Below are 23,810 nucleotides of genomic sequence, written 5' to 3' on the forward strand. Positions count from 1 at the left end.
TTCAGCATGAAAGTTTTCGTCAAATATTTTAATCCCTTTTTCCACTCTGCTATCATTCTCATCCACATCAAAATAAAATAATAATTCCTTGGCCTTATGAAAAGTAATTCCCGATTCACTTAATAACCTTTTCCTCAAAGCATTCCTTCGTAATCCAAAGACAAATTGATCTCGTAGATTATCCTGTAAATTTACACCAAATTCACACTCAGTTGCTGCCTTCTTCAACTTAACTATGAACTGCTTAATATCTTCCCCTTCCAACTGCTTGCATTCCTTAAACTTGTATCTTCTTGTATTGCACTTGTTTCAGGTTGAAAATGATCTCTTAATATATTTGCCAATTCTTCATAAGTCAAACTATTGGGAACTTCAGGACTGCATAAATCGTGTAATAATGCGTACGTATCTCATAGCCAATTAATGATAAAAACGTGGATTTCTTCCTTGAATCACTGATACCATTAGCTATTACATAATATTATATAATTACATACAAAAATTCCAATTTTCTTCGGCTTTGTATGTATTCAAGCTCCCAACACCACTAGTCATGATTTGCGTTGAATTATTTCCACTTTCAATAACTATTCCTGAACCTACAGCCTGTGTTTTGATCGCTATTAACATTTTGTTCAACTCAAGTTGCATTTACTGCAACTTCAACACCTTATTTGTTATCTCTCGATCAGCTTCCGATTGTACTTTATGCTGTTCTTCTAACTGTTGCTTGATCTCTGCAATCCTTTGACTTCCCGGGAAAAAATAATTTTGCCTAATTATATATAATTATATATAATACCTTATATATAATTAGATCTAAAAATTGGCCAGGTCTAATTATATATAATTTATATATAATTATATATAGGTTATATATGATTATATATAATACGTTATATATAATTAGATCTGAAAATTGGCCAGGTCTAATTATATATAATCATATATAAGTTATATATACTCATATATAATTAGATATGATTATGTATAATACATATATATCATATCGCATCAAAACCAAATCTATTATTGAGCATGTAATTCCTATAAAAGAAAGTGATAGGAGAATGCTGATTAATTATTCCAATGTTAAAATATTAACACAACTCATAAGAGTTGAAAATTATGTATGCAAAAAACCAAACACTTTAAAAACTGTTTGGTAACTGGGTATTATTAACTATACATAAGTTTATTACTTTTTTAACAGACTGAAAAATATAATGTAACGCTTCGTAAATATTTTAAAATTATAATTTATAGTAAAATTGTAATCATTATTTCTGTAAATATACACCTAAAACTATAATGCATTTAACGAGTATTGATTATTAAATATCAATAAAGACCATAGAGCATCTAATATATTAAAGAAGAGAAACTAAATATTAACTTATATATATATATATATATATATATATATATATATATATATATATATATATATATATATATATATATATATATATATATATATATATTTAAATATTTATAGGTTTCATATCAATGAAATCTGATCAGATGTAATCATACATAGACATATATAACTACATATAGGTTTATATCAGTCACGACTGATCAGATCTAATTATATATAGGCCTATATCTAATTATATATGGGTTTGTATCAATCATGTCTGATCAGATCTAATCATGTACAGACTTATATATGATCATATATGGGGTTATGACAGCTAGGTATGATTATATCTAATTATATATAGACTCATATATGATCAGACCTCATCATATATAGACTTGTACATAATTATATATGGGGTCATAACAGCCAGGTATGATCAGATCTAACTATATATAGACTTATATATAAATAGATCTGATCATATATAGACTTATATATGGGCTTATAACAGCCAGGTATGATCAGATCTATTTATGGGGTCACATATAATTATATATGACCCCATATATAATCATGCATGATTATATATAACTTCATATATGATTATATATAATCATATATGATCATATATATGAACATATATAATCATATTTGATTAGACAAAATCTTTTTTCATCGGGACAATAGTTAGATTTTTAAAAAAATCTACCTAAAAACAAACGTGTCAAGTACAATATGAAACTGATATATTGAATGTTACAATAAATGACTGTCAATGCGTAGAATATGTTTCATTACATTTGCCATGTAGACATATATTTGGTTTGCGTAAACACTTAGAATTACCGTTATTTTTGAAAACTTTGTGTGCAGAACGTTGGACTAATAATTATTATAGACAAATGATTGAACTTGTGAAAAAATTTCACGATAGAAATGATGCAGAGACAATTATTTTTAATATTAACAATTATCAAGTTGATATACCAAATGATTCCGAACAATCTGATAAATGTATTTTTAAAAGTTCAGTCAATTTCCAAGTAAAAATATGTTTAGAAAGAATTTCTTTACCAGTTAAATGTCAAGTACTTGGACGACCAAAAGGAATTGATAGAACTGCAATTGGAAGATTTAAAAGTAATAAAAAAAAATCGTTTACAGATAAAATCAAATTTGAACAAATTCGATTGATGTTGACATGGTTAAATATAAAGAGACCTTCGATAATAGAAAATGTATTTAATAATGAATACTCATTAAAAATCGATGATTTTGATTTACAATCTAAACATATTAGATCGAGTTTCACAGACGATAAATTAGATTATCATTTATTATCGTCTTACTTTAAGGTTAAATCTTTTCGAAAGATTCAAAAATTGATTGACGACATGAGATCTAAAAAAAATTCATGGAACTGCCCAGTGTGTTATACAAAAAAAAAAGATAAAATGATATCTTGTATGGGATGTTATGCCTGGTTTCATTATCAATGTGTAAATATAAAAAAGGAAAGAAATCAATGGTACTGCCCAGAATGTAAATAAATACACTAATGCAAAAAATTAAAGGAGCAGAAAAATTTTATAAATTTTTTAGTGATTTTTGGAAGGCTGTAACTTGGTGAAAAATGATCGTATCGAGATTTTAGAAAAAGCATTTTACAGCTTAAAATCTCTAGTTTTGGTGCATTTTTTTCAAAATGTTTTAAAAGCTCCGGTTATTGCGCAAACATGAGAAATACCGTGAGACAGAAAATTTCTAAATTTTTTTTTTTTTTCCGAAGAGCCCACGGAACGCGGAAAAATTTTTTCAACTAAATGAATGCATACATCGTTTAGAAAATTTATTCAGCTTCAATTTGGTTTTTTTTTTAACCTCGTAGGACGATTTGTCGCAGAGATATCAGCCTTCAAACAGCAAATGATCCTTTTGGCTTTGATCATCGATATTTCAGGTACCAATGATCGCACAGAAAGTTGAAGGGCAGCGGTGAAGATTTGAATAAATTCCCTACAAGACCCTGTCATCATTTTTTGAAAAAAAAAAATTTTTTTTATTTTTAACATCCATTAGAAGTAAGCACAAAAAATGACTTTTTTTGGTTTTTTAGTAAATCAACCGCTACTCTGCAAATATTGATAAAAAAAAATAATGTTGCCAGGGTTTTTTTTAGCTTAATGTACCCCCAAGACCCGTGTAAATTTTTAAATTGATCTATCGAACCGTTTTTTGGGAATCATCGATCAAAGTTGAGCTAATCAATTAAAGGAGCAAGTTTTGTTCCTTTAATTGTGTAATCATAATCAAAATTAAAAAATTATTTTTTTTCAACTTTTCTCAAATTTTGCGTTCGTGACTCAGCAAATGCAAAGAAATGACAAAAAAAAATAAAAAATTTTCAAAAAATGTCAAAAAAAAAATTTAGAACACAAAAAAAAGTTTCAATTTTTTTTTTCTTCGATTTTGTGTGACATTTTTTGGAAATTTTTGTAGTATTTTATTGGATTGTTCTAAAGTCATTTGTTCTGGATGCTCATCCTTCACGTTCGGTAAACGAACGGGTATAGGGAAATCTTCTTTCGTAAATCTGATCCTTGCATATAGCAGTATTGTGTAGATAATTTGACGGGATATAGATACTTGCCCAAAATATACTTGAAGTAGTAAAAAAAGTGCCGTAGTAAAAGTAAAAATAATAGTATCAACATAAAAATCCACATAATTCAAATCAATGTTCAGATACTACATATATGACCCGAACCTTTCCTTTCATATATTGAATATAAAATATAAACAATCCGATGAAAACAAATTTTGTCTAATCATATATGATTATATATGGGGTCATGTATAATTATCTATAATTATATATGACCCCATACATAATTAGATCTGATCATTCCTGGCTGTTATAAGCCCATATATAAGTCTATATATGATCAGATCTGATTATATATAAGCCTATATATAATTAGATCTGATCAGATCTGATTATATATGAGTCTATGTATAATGAGATATTATCATACCTGGCTGTTATAACCCCATATATAATCATACATAAGTCTATATATGATCAGATCTATTTATATATAAGTCTATATATAGTTAGATCTGATCATACCTGGTTGTTATGACCCCATATATAATTATATACAAGTCTATATATGATCAGATCTGATTATATAAGTCTATATATAATAAGATATGATCATACTTGGCTGTTTTAACTCCATATACAGTCAAACCTGAGTAAGAGAGAACTGGGTAAGCGAGAAAACTCTATAAGTGAGAATAATTCTCAGGTCCCGTACTTTGACCTCTCAAAAACCTCTATAAATGAGAAACAAAAACCTGCATAAGCGACAGTCGTTTTTCCCACTCTGACCTCTATAACTGAGAGCCTCTTTTGCATGTACCTCTATAAGCGACAATTTAACTATGTATGACTCATTCTTTTTTTTCAGGAACTTTGTGTGTTTTTGTTTTCTTATGGTTCGAAGAAATAATATTTAACTGTATTAACTTACTTGTCATGTTTATTACAGTTGATAAGTATCATTTGCAACGATCAGTTCTCTTATAGCAACTTATAATGCCAAAACGAAAAATCAACGTGTTGTTGTTAAGTGATGAACTTAAAATTATAAATGCATTTGAATCGGGTAAATCCAGGTGTGAAATACGGAGTGAATTTGGATTACCCGAATTAAGCTATTATAAAATTATAAAATTTAAAGATTCAATAAAGTCCCAGTGCTCCGAGGGACACGGAAACATCAAGCGGATCCGGCTTTCTGAGTTTCCCGACGTTGAAAAATGTCTTCTTGAGTGGATCAAACAGACTCTCGATAAAAACATTCCCATAGATGGACCACTGTTAAAACAAAAATCGCTAGACTTTGCCTTAAAATTGGGAGTTGAAAACTTTTCAGCCAGTAATGGCTGGTTAGAGGGTTTTAAAAAACGAACGCCATATCGTTTAAGAAAGTAGCTGGAGAAAATAAATCAGTGGATCTAGGAGTGTGTAGCCAATGGACAAAAGATTTACCAAATCTTTTAGAAGGATATGATGCAGAGGATATTTTTAATGCTGATGAAACCGCTCTGTTCTATAAGTGCCTACCGGATAAAACATTTATTTTTAAAGGCGAAAAATGCCACGGAGGTAAACAGAGTAAAGATCGCCTTACTGTTTTACAGTGTGTCAATATGATCGGTACGGACAAACTTCCTCTGTTGATTATCGGGAAATCTAAGCGGCCAAGGTGTTTCAAAGGCGTCAAGACTCTACCCGTCGATTATGCGAATAATACAAAAGCTTGGATGACCAAAGAATTGTTCAAAGATTGGTTGAGAAAAGTTAACAAGCAAACGATAATAAAACAAAAAAAAATTTTGCTTATTATAGACAATTGTACTGCACACACAGATTTACTAAAACTGGAAAATGTTAAAATTCTGTTCTTACCTGCAAATACCACCAGTAAACTTCAAGGGTTAGATCAAGGCATCATACACACATTTAAACGATTCTATCGTAGAGAATTTGCAAGAAAAGCGTGGTACGCAGTAAGTGGCGTAACCGTTCAAAATTGCTTCAAGAAAGCTGGATTTCATATTAATAAACAAAATATTCTGCCAGATGAAAGTGAGGTTGAACTTGAAGTCGGACCTAGTGATGACGAATGGGCCAAGCTTGTGTCTCATGAAACAACTGATTTTGAGGTAATGCCAACCTTTGATGATTTTATACGGATTGACGACGACGTGGCTACTGCTGGAGAATTCACCGAAGATGATATTATTCCAAATTGCGTGACTGGCGGGAATGAAAGTGACGATGATGCTGACCAATCACAGAGTTTGGATAAAGAACTCGAAAAAATACCAAAAAAGCAAGAAGCTTTAAAGGCTTTGAAGACGCTCCATAAGTTTTTTGAATATTCAGCGATTGGTGATAGGACTATATTTGATAAAATATATGAACTCGAAAAACATGCACATAATGTAAAATCAGGAATACAAAAAAAGTTGACAGATTTTTTCAAGTAAACTTCGCATGTTATTTGCTTTCTTTGTAAATGCACACTCTAATAATTACTTTGTATATCACTCTAATAAATTATTCTCTACCATGTTTACAACTAAATATTTTGAATATTATTGATAAACCTCTGTAAGTGAGACAAACTTCTCCTGTACCTCTATAAGCTAGAAACTCGCATTAGTGAGAAACCTCTATAAGTGAGAAAAAAATCACGTCCCCTTGAACTCTCTCTTAACCAGGTTTGACTGTATAATCATATATAAGTGTATGTATGATCAGGTCTGATCATATATGAGTCTATATATAATTAGATATGATCATACTTGGCAGTTATAACTCCATTTATAACCATATATGTCTATATATGATCAGATCTGATCATATATGAGTCTATATATAATTAGATATAATCATACCTAGCTGTTATAATAACCCCATATATAAGTCTATACAAGATTAGATCTCATCAGACATGGCTAATATAAATTCATGTATAGTCGTGCATAAGTTTATATATGATTGGATCTGATCAGACATGACTGATATAAACTTACATGTAGTTATATATGTCTATGTTATGATTAAATCTGATCAGACTTTATTGATACGAAACCTATAAATATTCAATTATGTATATAGTTCCAATAAATATATATATATATATATATATATATATATATATATATATATATGTAGCGTTGCTACTAGGTGACGCGATCGATAAAATTCGACAGTTTCCGTCGAACATCAATTTATTCATTTATCCATCTCTGCCACATTGGTGGGGACAATTAGTAATAGACCGTGGGATTGTATACACGCATCCAGGCTTCTTTTCTTTTTACTGTATACTTACAATCACTGTGTTACTTACGTTTATTTAAATAAAACATTTGTTTAAATTAATTAGTTGGTTTAAATAATTTATATTATCACCTCAACCACTATATATACATATATATATATATATATATATATATATTGAGACAAATCGCTTTTCTCTTTGCGATTCTAACCAGCAGCCACCAGAATCCGTGGGTTGAACCCTGGCTTAGGCTGGCCTCTACGAAATTTTTAATTACTGGGACAGAGCAATGGGCTAGGGTCCTTGCAAAGTAAGAACCCGCACTTGTCTAAACTCGGCAACGTATATAGTAAAACTTATCAACTTACCTCACGGCTTATTATAACTTATAAATTATAGATTATTCTTATAGATTTCTAATTACGATGTATGACTTAACTAATAATACTTGTGGTTTATTTAATACTCTTACCAGTATTTTAGGAGATAGATAGGACGAAAGACGAGGTATACCCTGGCGGATCTGATTTTACGGTATTTTTCGGTATCACCACCGTAGTTTACGGTAATTTCACCGTAATTAAGTACGGTACTTCCACGGTAAGTTCCGGTAAACTACGGTAGATTCCGCGGAATTTTCCGTGATTTCCGCGGAATCTACCGTAGTTTACCAGAACTTACCGTAGAATTACCGTACTTGATTAGGGTGGCATTACCGTAAACTACGGTAGTGATATTGAAAAATACCGTAAAATTAGATATGCTCACAGGAACAGTAATTGTACCGTAAATTTTGCGAAATTCATCTGTTTAAAAGTTATTGGAGCTTGAAGTCCAATTTATAGGAAGCTTCGAGATCTTTCTACTTTTTCGGTGAAACTATCAGACTTATCACGAAAAGTCATAGAATCTTTTTTGTTGACAATCCTATTCATTAAAAATTATCTCCGATAATGTTTTTTAAAATCCCGCATTTTTTTCTAGCTATTTCCATTTTAATGTCAAGCTCTTAAAAAAAATTAGTGTTCTGATCGATTTTAAGAGCTTGACATGAAAATGGAAATAACTAGTAAACAATGCGAAGTTTTGAGACACTTTATTGGAGGTAATTTGTAAAAAATAAAATTGTGTACAAAAAAGACACTCTAACATTTTATAATAAGCCTGATAGTTTCACCGGAAAAGTAAAAAAATCTAGAAATTTGCTATAAATCTGGCTTTTAAGTTTAGAATAAATTAATTTATTAGAAAAATTTAAATTTGAGTTAAGAATAAAATAATTCTTGTAAATAGCACGTAATAAATCGAATTTAATTATTTTTCTTAACTTATTACAACTTGTTGCAACGCTAAACTTAACCAATAAACTCAGCATGTCATAAACAAAAATTAAAATGATTATTATAATCACTTGTTAAGCATATTCTCACGCAAAAAATGTAAAAAATCACATAACATAAATTTTCATGTTTCAATTATTTGAAATCAATTAATTTATCATTTAAATCCACAATGATAATGATTCAATAATGTAACGCTTATAAAATGAACAGGAGACACTGCGCAGAAAATCTAATGGCTGATTATCTGGCGAGGGAGCAAGTTTCAGCTACTCACACGAGAAAGCGTGTTTCAGGTTTCAGCTGTCTCAAAATAGCCCGGCAAATTCAAATGTATGAAACTTAAAAGAAAGAAAAACTTAAAAAAATAGTTTTCTGATTGCTTTTAAGAGCTCGACATTGAAATGAAAATAACTGGAAAACAACACAGAATTTCGAAAAACTTTATTTATAATAATTTGGAAGGAATAAAATTACCTTCAAAAAAATTTTTATGACATTTTGTGATAAGACTGATAGTTTCGCCGGAAAAATAAAAAGATCTCAAAATTCACTATAAACTTGACTTTAAGCTCAAATAACTTTTAAACAGTTGGATTTATCAAAAAATAATAAGAGACTTATTTTGTATAGCGTTTAATTTCCTACAACCATAATAGTCTTGCATAAACATCCGTTTATTGGCTTGTGAGCTTTAAATTTTCTATACTTTCAATTTTTGGACACCATGAATAAATAAAAGTGAAAAATGTTAGTACATCAACTTTTTTGTGTCCATTTTTCTCATAGCATTTCCAATTTAACCCATATCTGAATTGTAGTAGATTTTCTAGGATATGTTTATCTTATTTGTTGGTAGATTTAGCCATTTTTTCTAGCCTTTTATTTTTGAGTCCCAGATGGTGAAAGTTATTAAATTGTAGTAAAACTTTAAGTACTTGCCAAATTTACGGAAATACATTTAGATAACTGTATTCTACGGTGGCAGACAAAAAATTTATGGTAAGAATACGGTAGGCTTACCGTAAAAGAATTTTATACCCATTTCGGAATTTTTGCGGTAGATTACCGTAACTTACCGTAATTTTACGTGAAAATTCGGTGGGATACCGCAATTTTACCGCAAAATTCGGTAGCAATACGGAATACTACGGTATTACGGTTTTTTACGGTAGTTTACGGTAATTTACCGTAAATTCACCGAAATTTCGGTTTTCTACCGTATTTCAGGTCCGCTAGGGTAATGTAAAGGATTTACTTTGAAAATTATGCAATTTTATTGCCAATTATAATAAATCTCAAGTACTTACAAAAACGTTTCCGGAAGATACAAAAATCAGGATAGTCCTGGTTTACGCTGAATATAATATATCTCCACGTGGAATAACACACTGAATTTATTATCTGATTTGATTTTATTTATAATGCGAGTATATCGCCGGCGACGTACAGAAAAATGTATTTGATTAAATCTTATTTATTACAACTAATAACTAACTAATAAGAAATAATATTACAAGCTGATTTACAGTAAAATATGAAATATAAACTCGCAAGTACAATTGGCAGAATAGTTACTGGATAATTAATATAGAAAACGTCTGTACGCAAGTTGATCCAGGATCGAAGTGTCGCACCCAGGCGGTGATCACTCAATGCTTTTGTATGGGACTCAATTTTGTCAGCCGACTCAGTTTTTCCATACCAACTTAAAAGCGCTGTCTTACAATTTTTAGAGTTTTTATAGTTATTTATACTAATTGTTGATATCCACAAGGTTACCAAATCAGCGGAATCAATTTTGGGAAAATTCGTTTTGTCAAATTCACTATTTAAACTCGGCTAACTCTGACAAAATTGGGCATGGTGGGGGGCAGAAGTGATCACCGCCTGGTCGCACCGGTAATTTCGAGTCTCGGACCTGCCGGTGAACTTTATCCCCACTTCACCCTCACGGACATGCGTCGACGTAAAGACTCGTCATGTGACCACGGCACTATGACGTACAATATCAAACGGCAACGAGACGGCTAAAAACGGGAACCGCAAGGCTGAGGACGACGAAGACAATTCACATTGTCTCAATTTATGTATATATATATATATATATATATATATATATATATATATATATATATATATATATATATATATATATATATATATATATATATATATATATATATATGTATATATATATATATATATTGAGACAATGTGAATTGTCATTTTCTCCCTCAGCCTTGCGGTTCTCATTTTTCCCCGTCTCGTCGCCGTCTGAAACCACCTAAAGCTAGAGTCATGGTGCCATGGACACATGACTAATTATCACCTCAACGCATGACCGTGAGGGGAAGTGGGGAGCAAGCCCAAAAACTCAGCCCTACGACCCTACGGTGATTGAACTTCACTTCGATCCTGGATCCGTTAACGTTCAGACGTTATTATCATTTCAATATCAATTGTTATACTTGCGATATTCACGTATTTTATATTTTGTAAATCGCATATATTTTCCTGGCAATTTACTTGCAAAATAGTATTTTTTGTATTGTTATTAGTTATTTATTATAATTAAATTTAAGTACATTGAAAGTATTATACGTTACCGGCGACATATTCGCGGTAATAAAACTAAATTAAATAATAAAATCAGTGTATGATAAGGATTTAGTCCACGTGGCCACTACTGCGTATCCTGCGTTCCAGCCAGGACCATTGCTATTGTATTCTGCGTGAAACGTTATTGTAAGTAATTGAGTTTATTATAATTGGCAATAAAATTGCACATTGTCCTAATAAATTCCCTATTTTATTCATCACCTTATTCTATCCTTATTTTAATGTACTGGTGGGATTATTTAATACGATAAAATAATTATTAATTAAGTTAGAAATAATAAGTAAGTCAGCTGTAAGAAAGCAGCATAGAAATTATCAGCCGTGAGGTAAGTTGATAAGTCTTTTTTTTATACGTTGCCGAGTTTGAATAAGTGCGGGTCTTTGCTTTGCAAGAACCCCAGCCCACTGCTCTGTCCAGCATAAAATAAAATTTGTTAGAGGCCAACCTAAGCCAGGGTTCAACCTGCGAATTCTGGTGGCTGCTGGTAAAAATCGCGGACAAAAAGCGATTTGTCTCAATATGTATATATATATATATATATATATATTTGTATGTATATATATATATATATATATATATATATATATATATATATATATATATATATATATATATATATATATATTAGACTGGGCCAAAAAAAACGACTATTTCTTTTTTTTTTCGACACAGTGAAAATATTATTCCTGATGACCAAAAAAAATTATTGTGCAAGTTTGAGCCTTTAATATTGATATTAAGAGGTGTATCGTTACGACTATTAGTTTTTTGACAGAAATTTTATTTTTTACCCAAAACTCGTAAATCATCTATCTGAAAAATTTGAGCAATGTACATTCTTAAAGGAAATTGAATTCCCTACAAAAAATCTCTCTTAGTAAATTGACGTAAAACGAGCCGTTTCCTTGTAACCGTGCCTTAAACATTGATTTGTTTTTTTAATTCTTTGCTTCTATTTTGGATTTTTGTAACTACTAGAAATATTAACATTTTTTTCAGTCAAGATACATATTCTTGAAGGAAATTTAATGCTCTACAAAAAAGGTCTCCTAACATTTTTTGCTAAATTCACTCCTTCGAAAGTTATTTAAGGTTGAAGTTGAGTCAAAACGACTTTAAGGGGTTAGGGGTACTCAGGGGTATGAAAAAATGATGATTTTCAATAATTTTTTTTTTGTAGTTAATTACTTTATTTGACAAAAATAAAAACATAGCTTTATTAGAACACGTTTCGATTTGACTTCACGAAAATTTCAAAAAAAAAAATTAATAATTCAAAAAGTTATCGCTGTTTTTGTAGAGCCCGTTCCTCCCGAAGTCCTTTGCGGTGATCATCATAAGTCCTTGGAGATTCATCTAAAATCAATCGGACAAGAAAAATTAGTTTTATTAATAGATAATCTTGTGCCTGATCGAAGCTTTTTTTTTTTTTTTCGAAATTAACAAAATGGCGGCCTCAGGAAATTTTTTTCAAATTTTCGAGAAAAAAACCGACAGTTTATTGTTAAAAAAAAATCGAAATTTTTGAAAAAAAAAAAAATCCTTCGATCAGGCACGAGTTTTTAATGTATTTCAAAAGTACAATAAATTTTATTGAAATCTACCGAGCAGTTTTTAAGTTACAGTGATCACCAGTTCAGAAAACATAGTTTTGAGAAAAACGCATTTAAAGTTTTGCTATGGATTTATGTCGAATTATAAGAATTATTTAATAACTTACACTGAGTCATCTATTCCTGGACCATATAATAGCTCTTCAGCCGACATAGCAGCTTCCAAAATATCGATTTGCTGGTGCCTACGTTGCAATCGACCTTCTCGGGTGTTATCATTAGCGCGCTTATCTGCTACTTTGATACGTGCAGCATCCATTCTTTCTGCATACCGATGAGAATTAGGCCCACAATTAAGTCCTAGTGTATTCATCAAGACTAATAATGAATTTATACCCTCATTAAATATACACATAGCAACGTATGCAGCTATTTGTACGATAGTAAAACTAGTATTTACCGTTTTTGGACATATTTTCCATACTAGTTGGTTAAAGCTTTCATTATTATTCTGATTGAATCCACCTACACATCTTGAAAGTAAATTTTCATTACTAAGATCTTCGTATATAGGCTTGATAGCTTTTAAAACATCAGAAGGTAAAGGAGAATAATCGTGAGAAAAGGTATCAAGCTCTCCTCTTGCTTCAGCGCGCTGGTAAGAGCACCAAGATTCTTCGCCTTTTGGACACATATCATGATTCGGTTTTTCATCACTCGAGCCGTAGTGATAAAAGGTTGCCATTATAGCAGATTTCATATTTTCAATAGAATCACAATGCCGGCGTATTGCTAAACCATAGTACACAGTTAGTTTGTCTATTAATTTTCCTGTGAGCTTACCTCGACCACCAAGACCTTTTTGTTTACTCTTCAGCGTACGTAATCGACTCCCCATCCGCTTTTGGACATGCCCTATACATTCCTTTTTATTTACAGTTGTATTTTCGTAAGGATCTGATTTTATAATTCCTGAATAGGTCTTGGAGTCACCATCACCAATATAGTTGGCATACTTAACTCCATATTTAGTTTCAGAATACGAAAACATTTCGACCATCGCATCCACCTCCATTTTCCCAGAAGACCCTTGATGATTAGCAGAACACACATCTTCATGCGATTGATACCATTCCTCGAACTCAACAGTATTTGTTTTTTTTTTCCAATACTCACATAGCTTACAATATGCACTTTTAATGTTTATGTCAAGAATCTTTCCAGTAAAATAGCCAATTATAGAAGAAACTCCAAATGACGATGTATATCCCCGTTTTTGCCAGGTTCCATCTCCCGATACAGTTAGATGATTTATATCTTCATTTTCAGTTGTTGGCATTGCTTGCTTTTCTTCATTCACAGCTTTCGTCATGAAGGTTTCTGCGACGGCTTTACTACAATTCAAAATCTGTTTCAGTAAAATTGTATGCGTAGATTTATCTAAAAAAGACGGCATGTCCATCAGGCCGCAAAACTTGCACAATCCTTCGTATCCTATTCCTAGTATTCTCATTACAAAAATGAAACGTCTGTTTATTTCATAAGAATGCCCAACGAAAGAACAGGAAGGAATATATTCATTTCCACAGTTATTACATGCAACTACAATTTTGAATCCCAGCCCACGTGTACTTGCTGTTTGAAACACTACATTTCCATCACATTTTTTACATTTTATAAGAGCAGAAATTGCAGTGAATACCTGAATAAAATTTATTATTCGAAATTCAGTACTGCTGTCTTCAGGTACATCATCTTCAGTGTTTTGTTTTAATTTTTTAGAAGATGTACTCTGAATACTTTCATCACGTTCGGCTGTTTTCGGATTAAAAACATTCTTTCTTTTGACTGAACGCGACTTATTAATTTTTTCAGAACTCCGAAGTTCTCTTGAAACCTTTCTAGAATCACGTCCCATGGTTAATAATTTAATTCACTTGAGAAATAATTTATCACAAAACTATCGACTGATCAGTGCAACGACTACAGGTATACTGGCAACCAAAAATTATTTTTCAGTTCTTGTACTACCTACAAATTGTGAATATATATATATATATATATATATATATATATATATATATATATATATATATATATAATTATAAATACATTAAAATGGGGAGATATTCATGACAATGAAACCCGAAAGGTCGGTTGCTTGCAGCTGTTTCTAGCTACCTGCACTCGAATGCCACGTAGCACCCGAGCGTCCTTTGGTCATTGTTAAATAACTCGAAAAGAATTTGTCGGATTCACTTCAAATTTTCACACAATATTTTTAAAATATTATACTTTAAGAAAATGCAAAAAAAAAAAAATCGATTTTTTGAAAATTCTGACTACCCCTAACCCCTTAATAACTTTAATGACTTTAATAATAATAAAGGCACGGTTACAAGGAAACGGCTCGTTTTACGTCAATTTACTAAGAGAGATTTTTTGTAGGGAATTCAATTTCCTTTAAGAATGTACATTGCTCAAATTTTTCAGATAGATGATTTACGAGTTTTGGGTAAAAAATAAAATTTCTGTCAAAAAACTAATAGTCGTAACGATACACCTCTTAATATCAATATTAAGGGCTCTAAATTGCACAATAATTTTTTTTGGTCATCAGGAATAATATTTTCACTGTGTCGAAAAAAAAAAAAAATAGTCGATTTTTTTGGCCCAGTCTAATATATATTGAGACAATTTGAATTGTCATTTTCGTTCTCAGCCTTGCGGTTCCCAATTTTCCCCGTCTCGTTGCCGTCTAAAACTACACAAGTCACAGTGACATGGTCACATGACTGATTGTCACGTCGACGCATGTCCGTAAGGGTACCGTGGGGGCAGAGTCAGGAGGTCTATCATTTAAATATAGTGGAAACCTAAACATGCAAACATGCAAATAACCTTCTCAATAAGACAATTTATAGATAAATTGAGAAAAATATAAATAGCCCGAACTGGGAATCGAACCCAGACCAATTCGGTATCGTGCCGAGTGCTCTACCAGTTGAGCTATCCGGCACTATACTATATTCCGTTCAATTTGATCTATAACTTACTGAGCCACACCGTCCATCGTACGGTAATACACTATTTAAATACAGTGAGACCTAAACATGCAACCATGCAAATAACCTGTAAAATCTCGTTTGTGGATCCGAGATTCTCTCCAGATAAATAAAATAAATCTTGATTCTCAAAAATCCAATTTTTGATTTCCATGCACTGCCGACCCGATAAATCTACTGTAATATTCACAGAGTTGGCCACTTTTTGTGCCCGCTCCGGCATTTTATTATTTTCAGAGATCGTGAATACCTTTGATTCTACGACCTCTGAACCTTTTAAATTCTTCCCGAATTCCGACCTAATGTCTTTGGACAGTCGTGAGTTACCAATGGTCTTAATAGGTTCAACAAAATTATCTGCATCAACAGCAGTTGATTGAGGCTCGCATGGAAAATCATTTATTATATTTACTGATTTTAATTCAGTGGGAATATCGCTTTCGTCCCCCAATAAAGAAGATCGTAAATCGACCACAGGCCTGGGAATAGAAATTTCATTATCAGAATTATTGTAAGCTCGTAAGAGCGTACTACCGTTATTATTAGTTTCAAATGTGCCTCCGAGTTCGAGTTCGGATACACAGTATATTCGAGGTACACAGCCATAGCCAGATGAATCAGGAGTGGTTTTAATTTTAACCACAGTAACAGATCTTGGAGGCAGTTTGTCAATTTCCGTTTCGAGGAACGGGACTTCGATATCGTAAAACGTAAATAATTTGCTATTGAAGAAGAATCTAGCGCCATATTCATTAAAGAATTTCGCACCCAAAATAGCGGGATAAACTACGGGGAAGTCGTCTTCCACCACATTAAATTCATTACCGCAACCAAATAATTCTACGTGGATTTCACCAATCGTATATACTGGGTCTTTATTTATGCCCAGTAGCGCCAATTTATGTTCTTCGTCAATACCTTGCGGTTTATTTAACGCACCAATTTTTGTAATGTATACCTCCGAGCCCGAATCGAGCATGATCGTTAAATAATTTTTTATGTCATTGCTTTTGAACAAAATTGCTGGTACCTCGGTTTACCTCGAATTAATTACGACTGTCGCGACGTTGACTGGTGCGCGATCTCGAAAGGACTTTTCGGTGGGCTTTAAACTTGTTTCGGACTCCCGTGGGACCCGTCATCGTTCTTCCCCGGGAGTTTGGAGTTTCCCGACGGCCCATAACGTGTTTGTACAAGCGTTGCAAATTTGAAACAGATCGCCAAACTTTGATTTACTTTGCCGAAGCACGGGCACTCCTCCCGATTTTTCTCGGGTTTTCTATCGTTACCGCGAGGGTTGTTTTTATTACCAGATCCGTTATTCTGATTTCTCCGGTCAACATTACTGTATTTGTTATTAGATTTACTATCGTTATTAAATTTATTATTATTTTCGTTACCCGCTACCTTCTTCTGCAAGCAATCCCTTTCGAAATGACCACGCTTGTCACAGAAATTACAGCGGAGCTCTTTATTTTTATCCGCCTGGCGCTTATCTTAGGTGGCTTAGACCTATCAGGTTGATTACTCAGTATAGCTACAGAGACCGCGTCCGTTATCTTCGTGATTTTTAAACGCGGCTATCGACGACGCGTAAGTTTGCTCCAACGTATCGTGTTGAAATCGATCAGAACCACTTTTTTAAGAGCTTGAAATTAAAATGAAAATAACTAGAAAACAATGTGGAATTTATAAAAACTTCACTGATCATAATTTGTAGAGAATAAAATTGGCAACAAAAAAGATTTTATAACATTTCGTGATATGTCTGATAGTTTCGCCCGGAAAAGTAAAAAGATCTCCAACTTTACTTCGAGCTCTAATAACTTTTAAACAGATGGATTGATCAAAAAATAATAAGAGACCTTTTTTGTAGAGCGGTCGATTTCCTAAAAAAATATGTATTAGTCTATTCAATCCATTAATTTGTTAAAGAGTTAAAAATACTTAAAGTTAAAAAAAAATTTTTCCTGTGTTATTTAAATGGGAATAATATTTTTGTGTAGAACTATTATTTTTTCTACATGCACTTATAAAAAAAATGTTGTTCTGAAATGACGCACCCTAATATATATATATATATATATATATATTAGGGTGATCCAAATAATAACAAATTTTTTTTTTCTCCGAAACAGGTTCAAAAGTTTCATTTAGATAAAAAAAGACGCCTGTGAAAATTAGAGCTCTTAATATTAACATTAAGAGGTTCCTCATCGCACTTTTCTATTTTCCATAAGAATAACACGGAAAATTTTTTTTTACGTCTTCTGATTTTTACAAGTAGCTAACGATGAATATATTTGAATAGTTTAATAATCAGGTAACAAAAAAGTTCTGAGGCATATTTGTCATAACATTATTTGTTTATGAGATATAAACATTGTAAGAAATAGATAATGCAAACCCTGATTAAACAACTGAATTCCACCGAATTAAAAATTTTAATTCTGTTATATTCTGTCAAATTCTTCTAAAAAGAATTCAACTGAATTGAAAATTTAAATTTTAATTAAACAGAATAAAACCGATTTAAAAATTTCAAATTCGTTTTAATTCAGTTTAATTCGGATTCAGAACCAGAAATTGGAGAATTATTTTTGAATTAATCAGAATTAAACCGAATAGAATTATTCAAATTCATTTTAATTTTGACAAATTATGGTTTTCCTGCCGAATCAGACAAAATTCATTTCCAAGTTAGGTACCGAATTAACAGAATTTATCTGAATTAAATAGAAGTAAAAATTTAATTCTGTTTAATTCAATCGAATTCAGTTGTTTAATCAGAAAATTTTTATAAATAAATGCGTGTAGTTAGAGTACTATAACAGATAAACATTCGATTAAATTTAATAAGAAAGCTTAACTCATACTGTATAAAAACGACTTGAAGGTCGAAAACTGTATCTGCAATAGTTGCAAAGTTACAGCAATTTGTTTGTTGACAAATCGAGTCAGTGCTTAGACTTCGTCGAGCTCAAAAATCCATATGATTTTTAAAAAATTGAAAAAAATTTTTTTTGCCATATTGTTACAGGTTGCTGTTTTTGTACATTTTTTATGTTTTAAAAAAAATAAAAATGAAGAAAAAATATTGTTTATAACAAATTGTTAAATAAATAAATGACTAAATTGTTGACCAAAAAAAATTTTTTTTTGCCATTATATGTAGAAATACAAATAATGATTTTTAAGAAAAAAACGATTCCTTAATTATTTATTTAAACAATCAAAATATTAAAAAAACGACTATAAACAATAAGATATTGTTTTTAAGAAAAAAATTTTTTTTTTTTAATTATTATTTTCTTACGCTAACTAGAGGGTGAAAAAAAAATTTTCAAAAATATTTAATTAATCCATTTGTTTATAATAAATTTATCAACAAATGGCATGAAAAAATTTTAAAAATAATCATATAATGCCTAACAAGAATATGAAATCAGTAATAACTTAAGATTTAAAAAACAAAATTATTTAACATACTTTATTTAAATTTTGAATTTTTTTGGTACTTCAAAAATTAATAACTAATGAAATAAAAATATTTTATAAACTTTCATCATGTCATCTTGTTGAGTATGTTTATAAAAAGGGCTCCAAGAAACAAAAAATTTATAGATTAATTACTTAAACTTTTATACCGCCTTTTATGACAACACATACCCGTAAAAAAAGTGTTAATTAACATTTGAATAACTTTTTGAAAAATGGTGATACAACTTTTATTACCGCGGAATCATATTTTTTGAAGTGTCTAGATAAGACCAGAATTTTTTCAAATTTTTTAATTAATATTTAATTGCATAAAAAAATTATTTAACGACTACGCTCGCTAGAGTGGCGTCGCGCGCATGCCGAAACTGCCGCGCAAAAGCCGATTTTCAACGTTAAATTAAAATTATAAATATTGGAGCTACAAATGGGGAAGTCCAGAACTCTTTTACTCAAATTTTCTGCTCTTTCAGAAACTTTTTTCATATTTGAGCTATCACTTATAGTTTTTGCGATTTTGCCAAAAAGCTGGACGTCTAATTTTTTATCGGTTTTTTGTTAATAACAATTGTAATTTTCGTTTCCAGAAAAAAAAAAAATTGTTTTTGTCTAGACGCTATTTCGAATTGTTTAAGCCATCAACCATATTTTTAGGAGACCTGTAACTATTTTTCACAGGTTTTCATCTCCTCGACTAGACTATAGTTCTTCTCGTTTATATTATAATAAATCATTACTCTTGAAATCGGTAATTTTACTGCAAACAACCATACACTGCAGCCATTTTTATTAGGAATGTTTTCCTTATCTTCTTTTTTTTGTTAAATTTTACTATCGTATATTTACCATCGAAATTTTTATGAAAAAATGCGGGTTATTCAAACTTTTTAAAAATTTAACAAACTTTTTAAAATATAACATTCACTGTTCAAGACGTGCACTTTTGGATTTTCAAAATCTTTTTTTTTAGATTATGTTCATTTGCATGCCAAGCCAAGAATCAAGCCTGAAAGAGCTGTTACCCAAATGCTTATCTTAATCAGACGAAGAAATAATATTTCAAAATCTACAACTGATTCTTGCGCTAATGACAAAGATGCTGTAATTACAAGTACAGAAAAACATAGTTTCTCGAAACACATTTTTCACGAAATTCAGGCTTGTAAAGAAGACATAGAAATTGTTGACGTTCCAGCTGTAAGAAATCATGAGAATGAACATACTAAGTGATCTTTCCGGCGATCAAGAACACCATCAGTTTGTAGCTACTTTCCAGCCAAGCCTCGGATTTATTTTCCCGGTTTCACCAACTACCAATCTCGCGCAACACCACGTGAAAGAAGCTATGATTTCAAACGGTCTCAACAATTTTCTAGAAGTCGTTCACCACATAAGGGCTTTTCTTTTAATTATCATCGTCGTTCATTTGAAAAATCACGGAGTAGACCGAACTACTGTTATGATAATAATAGAAGTGGAAATGAATATTCCGAATCCGAAAGAGTAGAAGCATATTACTAAACGAATATTATAATTAAAAACGCATTGAATTATTCTTATTTTTTTTTTTTTTTGTTTAAAACACAGTTGGATCCCTCGCGGATTCGGAGTTACTGTAAAATCACAGTAAAATCAATTTTACCGTGAGTTTACTGTGTATTGACGGTAATTTTATAGTGAATTCACAGTCATTTTGTACCATTTCGTCACTGTGGTTTTGTAGTAATTTTACAGTAATTTTATGGTAGTTCCATTGTGATTTCACTTGTGATTCTTTCGTAGGCTTCCGATTAATTTACCATAGTTTCATGATAATCTTACTGTCGATGAACTATCGATTTATGTTAACCCGACAATGGTAACACTGAGGCTTTATCATGGATTTACAGTAAGTTTATCGTGGTTTCACTTAGAATTCTCTGTGATTCCATAGTAATCTGATGGTGTTAACTCTGCGGCTTCACAATAGTTTCACAGTCAATTCATAGTGGTTTTACCATGATTTTACTGTGATTCCATGGAGACCTAGTAGTATTAGCACTGTGACTCTATAATATTTTCACAGAAAATTATTAGTGTTTTCTCCATGATTTACCTCTACTTTGATAGTGATGTGATAGGGTACATCTATCATTAATCCAATTTCAAAATCAAAATTTGAATTATTAATGTCATTAATCGATAGAAATGAAATTTAAAAAAAAATAATAACAATTTTTGTAATGTATGATGTAGTTGACAGAGAGCGTTAGCTTCGCTTTATCTAACGCTGTCCATAAATATAAGAGACTGCGGCGAAAGCGTGCTTTTCATATCTAGTATTGTAACTATTTACACCACCTATATAATTGTATTAATAAACTATTATTGTTATCCAGTTATATTATATAATTATTATTAGTGCCTTTATCCAAACACTACATTGGCGACGAGGATAAAAACAAGATTAAATAATAATTGGTAACGCGTGTATTAGTGATAAAGATGGGAGAAGCGCGTAGACAGGTCGAAGAAGATAGAATACAGATAGAGCATCAGAAATCAATAATTCAGAGAGACCAAAAGAGATTATAATGGAAACCCGGGAAAAAACGATTTTGCCTAATTATATATAATTATATATGATTATATATGGAATATATAATTATATATGGTATTATATATCATTATATATGGTTAGATATAGACCTATATATAAGTATATATAGCCTTATATATAATTAGATCTAATTATATCCCGGGATAAAATGATTTTGCCTAATTAGATATAATTGTATATGGAATATACACTAATGCAAAAAATTAAAGGAGCAGAAAAATTTTATAAATTTTTTAGTGATTTTTGGAAGGCTGTAACTTGGTGAAAAAAAATCGTATCGAAAATTTAAAAAAAGCATTTTATAGCTTGAAATCTCTAGTTTAAGTGTATTTTTTTCAAAATTTTTTAAAAGCTCCGATTATTGCGCAAACATGAGAAATACCGCGAGCCAAAAAATTTCTAAATTTTTTTTTTTTTTCCGAAGAGCCCACGGACCGCGGAAAAATTCTTTCAACTAAACGAATGCATACATCGTTTAGCAAATTTATTCAGCTTCAATTTGGTTTTTTTTTTAACCCCGTAAGACGATTTGTCGCAGAGATATCAGCCTTCAAACAGAAAATGATCCTTTTGGCTTTGATCTTCGATATTTCAGGTACCAATGATCGCACAGAAAGTTGAAGGGCGGCGTTGAAAACTTGAATAAATTCCCTACAAGACCCTGTCATCATTTTTTGAAAAAAAAAATTTTTTTTATTTTTAACATCCATTAGAAGAAAGTACAAAAAAATGACTTTTTTTGGTTTTTTAGTAAATCAACCGCTACTCTGCAAATATCGATAAAAAAAATAATGTTGCCAGGGACTTTTTTAGCTTAATGTACCCCCAAGACCCCTGTAAATTTTTAAATTGATCCATGGAACCGTTTTTTGGGAATCATCGATCAAAGTTTAGCTAAACAATTAAAGGAGCAAGTTTTGTTCCTTTAATTGTGCAATCATAATCAATATGAAAAAATTTTTTTTTTTCGACTTTTCTCAAATTTTTGCGTTGGTAACTCAGCAAATGCAAGGAAATGACAAAAAAAATAAAAAATTTCCAAAAAATGTCAAAAAAAAATCGAAGAAAAAAAAAATTTGAAACTTGTTTTTTGTGTTCTAAATTTTTTTTTGACATTTTTTGGAAATTTTTTATTTTTTTTGTCATTTCCTTGCATTTGCTGAGTTACCAACGCAAAAATTTGAGAAAAGTCGAAAAAAAAAATTTTTTTCATATTGATTATGATTGCACAATTAAAGGAACAAAACTTGCTCCTTTAATTGTTTAGCTAAACTTTGATCGATGATTCCCAAAAAACGGTTCCATGGATCAATTTAAAAATTTACAGGGGTCTTGGGGGTACATTAAGCTAAAAAAGTCCCTGGCAACATTATTTTTTTTATCGATATTTGCAGAGTAGCGGTTGATTTACTAAAAAACCAAAAAAAGTCATTTTTTTGTACTTTCTTCTAATGGATGTTAAAAATAAAAAAAATTTTTTTTTTCAAAAAATGATGACAGGGTCTTGTAGGGAATTTATTCAAGTTTTCAACGCCGCCCTTCAACTTTCTGTGCGATCATTGGTACCTGAAATATCGAAGATCAAAGCCAAAAGGATCATTTTCTGTTTGAAGGCTGATATCTCTGCGACAAATCGTCTTACGGGGTTAAAAAAAAAACCAAATTGAAGCTGAATAAATTTGCTAAACGATGTATGCATTCGTTTAGTTGAAAGAATTTTTCCGCGGTCCGTGGGCTCTTCGGAAAAAAAAAAAAAATTTAGAAATTTTTTGGCTCGCGGTATTTCTCATGTTTGCGCAATAATCGGAGCTTTTAAAAAATTTTGAAAAAAATACACTTAAACTAGAGATTTCAAGCTATAAAATGCTTTTTTTAAATTTTCGATACGATTTTTTTTCACCAAGT

At 31.0% G+C, this 23,810-nt stretch overlaps 1 protein-coding gene and 1 long non-coding RNA gene across 4 annotated transcripts in view; one reads left to right on the forward strand and one right to left on the reverse strand.

Annotated features, from left to right (window-relative positions):
* LOC130671510 (uncharacterized) overlaps positions 1-23,810 on the forward strand; it is a 63,452-nt gene that overhangs the window by 7,864 nt on the left and 31,778 nt on the right. The gene's annotated exons all lie outside the window — the stretch shown is intronic.
* LOC130671505 (uncharacterized) lies at positions 12,323-14,787 on the reverse strand. 3 transcript variants are annotated; one of them, XR_008990526.1, is made up of 3 exons: positions 13,204-14,787; positions 12,911-13,103; positions 12,323-12,546 (listed from the first exon to the last, which is right to left on the reverse strand). XR_008990526.1 is itself a non-coding variant. In XM_057475433.1 (2 exons), exons 1-2 carry the CDS (start codon positions 14,659-14,661, stop codon positions 12,543-12,545), a joined length of 1,755 nt encoding a protein of 584 aa, XP_057331416.1. In that variant the 5' UTR covers positions 14,662-14,787; the 3' UTR covers positions 12,323-12,542. The 3 variants fall into 3 exon arrangements, 1 of the variants encoding a protein (XP_057331416.1); XR_008990527.1 differs by having other exon boundaries at positions 12,911-13,121; XM_057475433.1 differs by having other exon boundaries at positions 12,911-14,787.

Source organism: Microplitis mediator, chromosome 7 (genome assembly GCF_029852145.1).
Source record: "Microplitis mediator isolate UGA2020A chromosome 7, iyMicMedi2.1, whole genome shotgun sequence".
Lineage (NCBI taxonomy): Eukaryota > Metazoa > Arthropoda > Insecta > Hymenoptera > Braconidae > Microplitis > Microplitis mediator.

Bases quoted from the DNA above. Each gene is read 5' to 3' on its own strand.
- LOC130671505 (XM_057475433.1), bottom strand. From the start codon at position 14,661: ATGGGACGTGATTCTAGAAAGGTTTCAAGAGAACTTCGGAGTTCTGAA.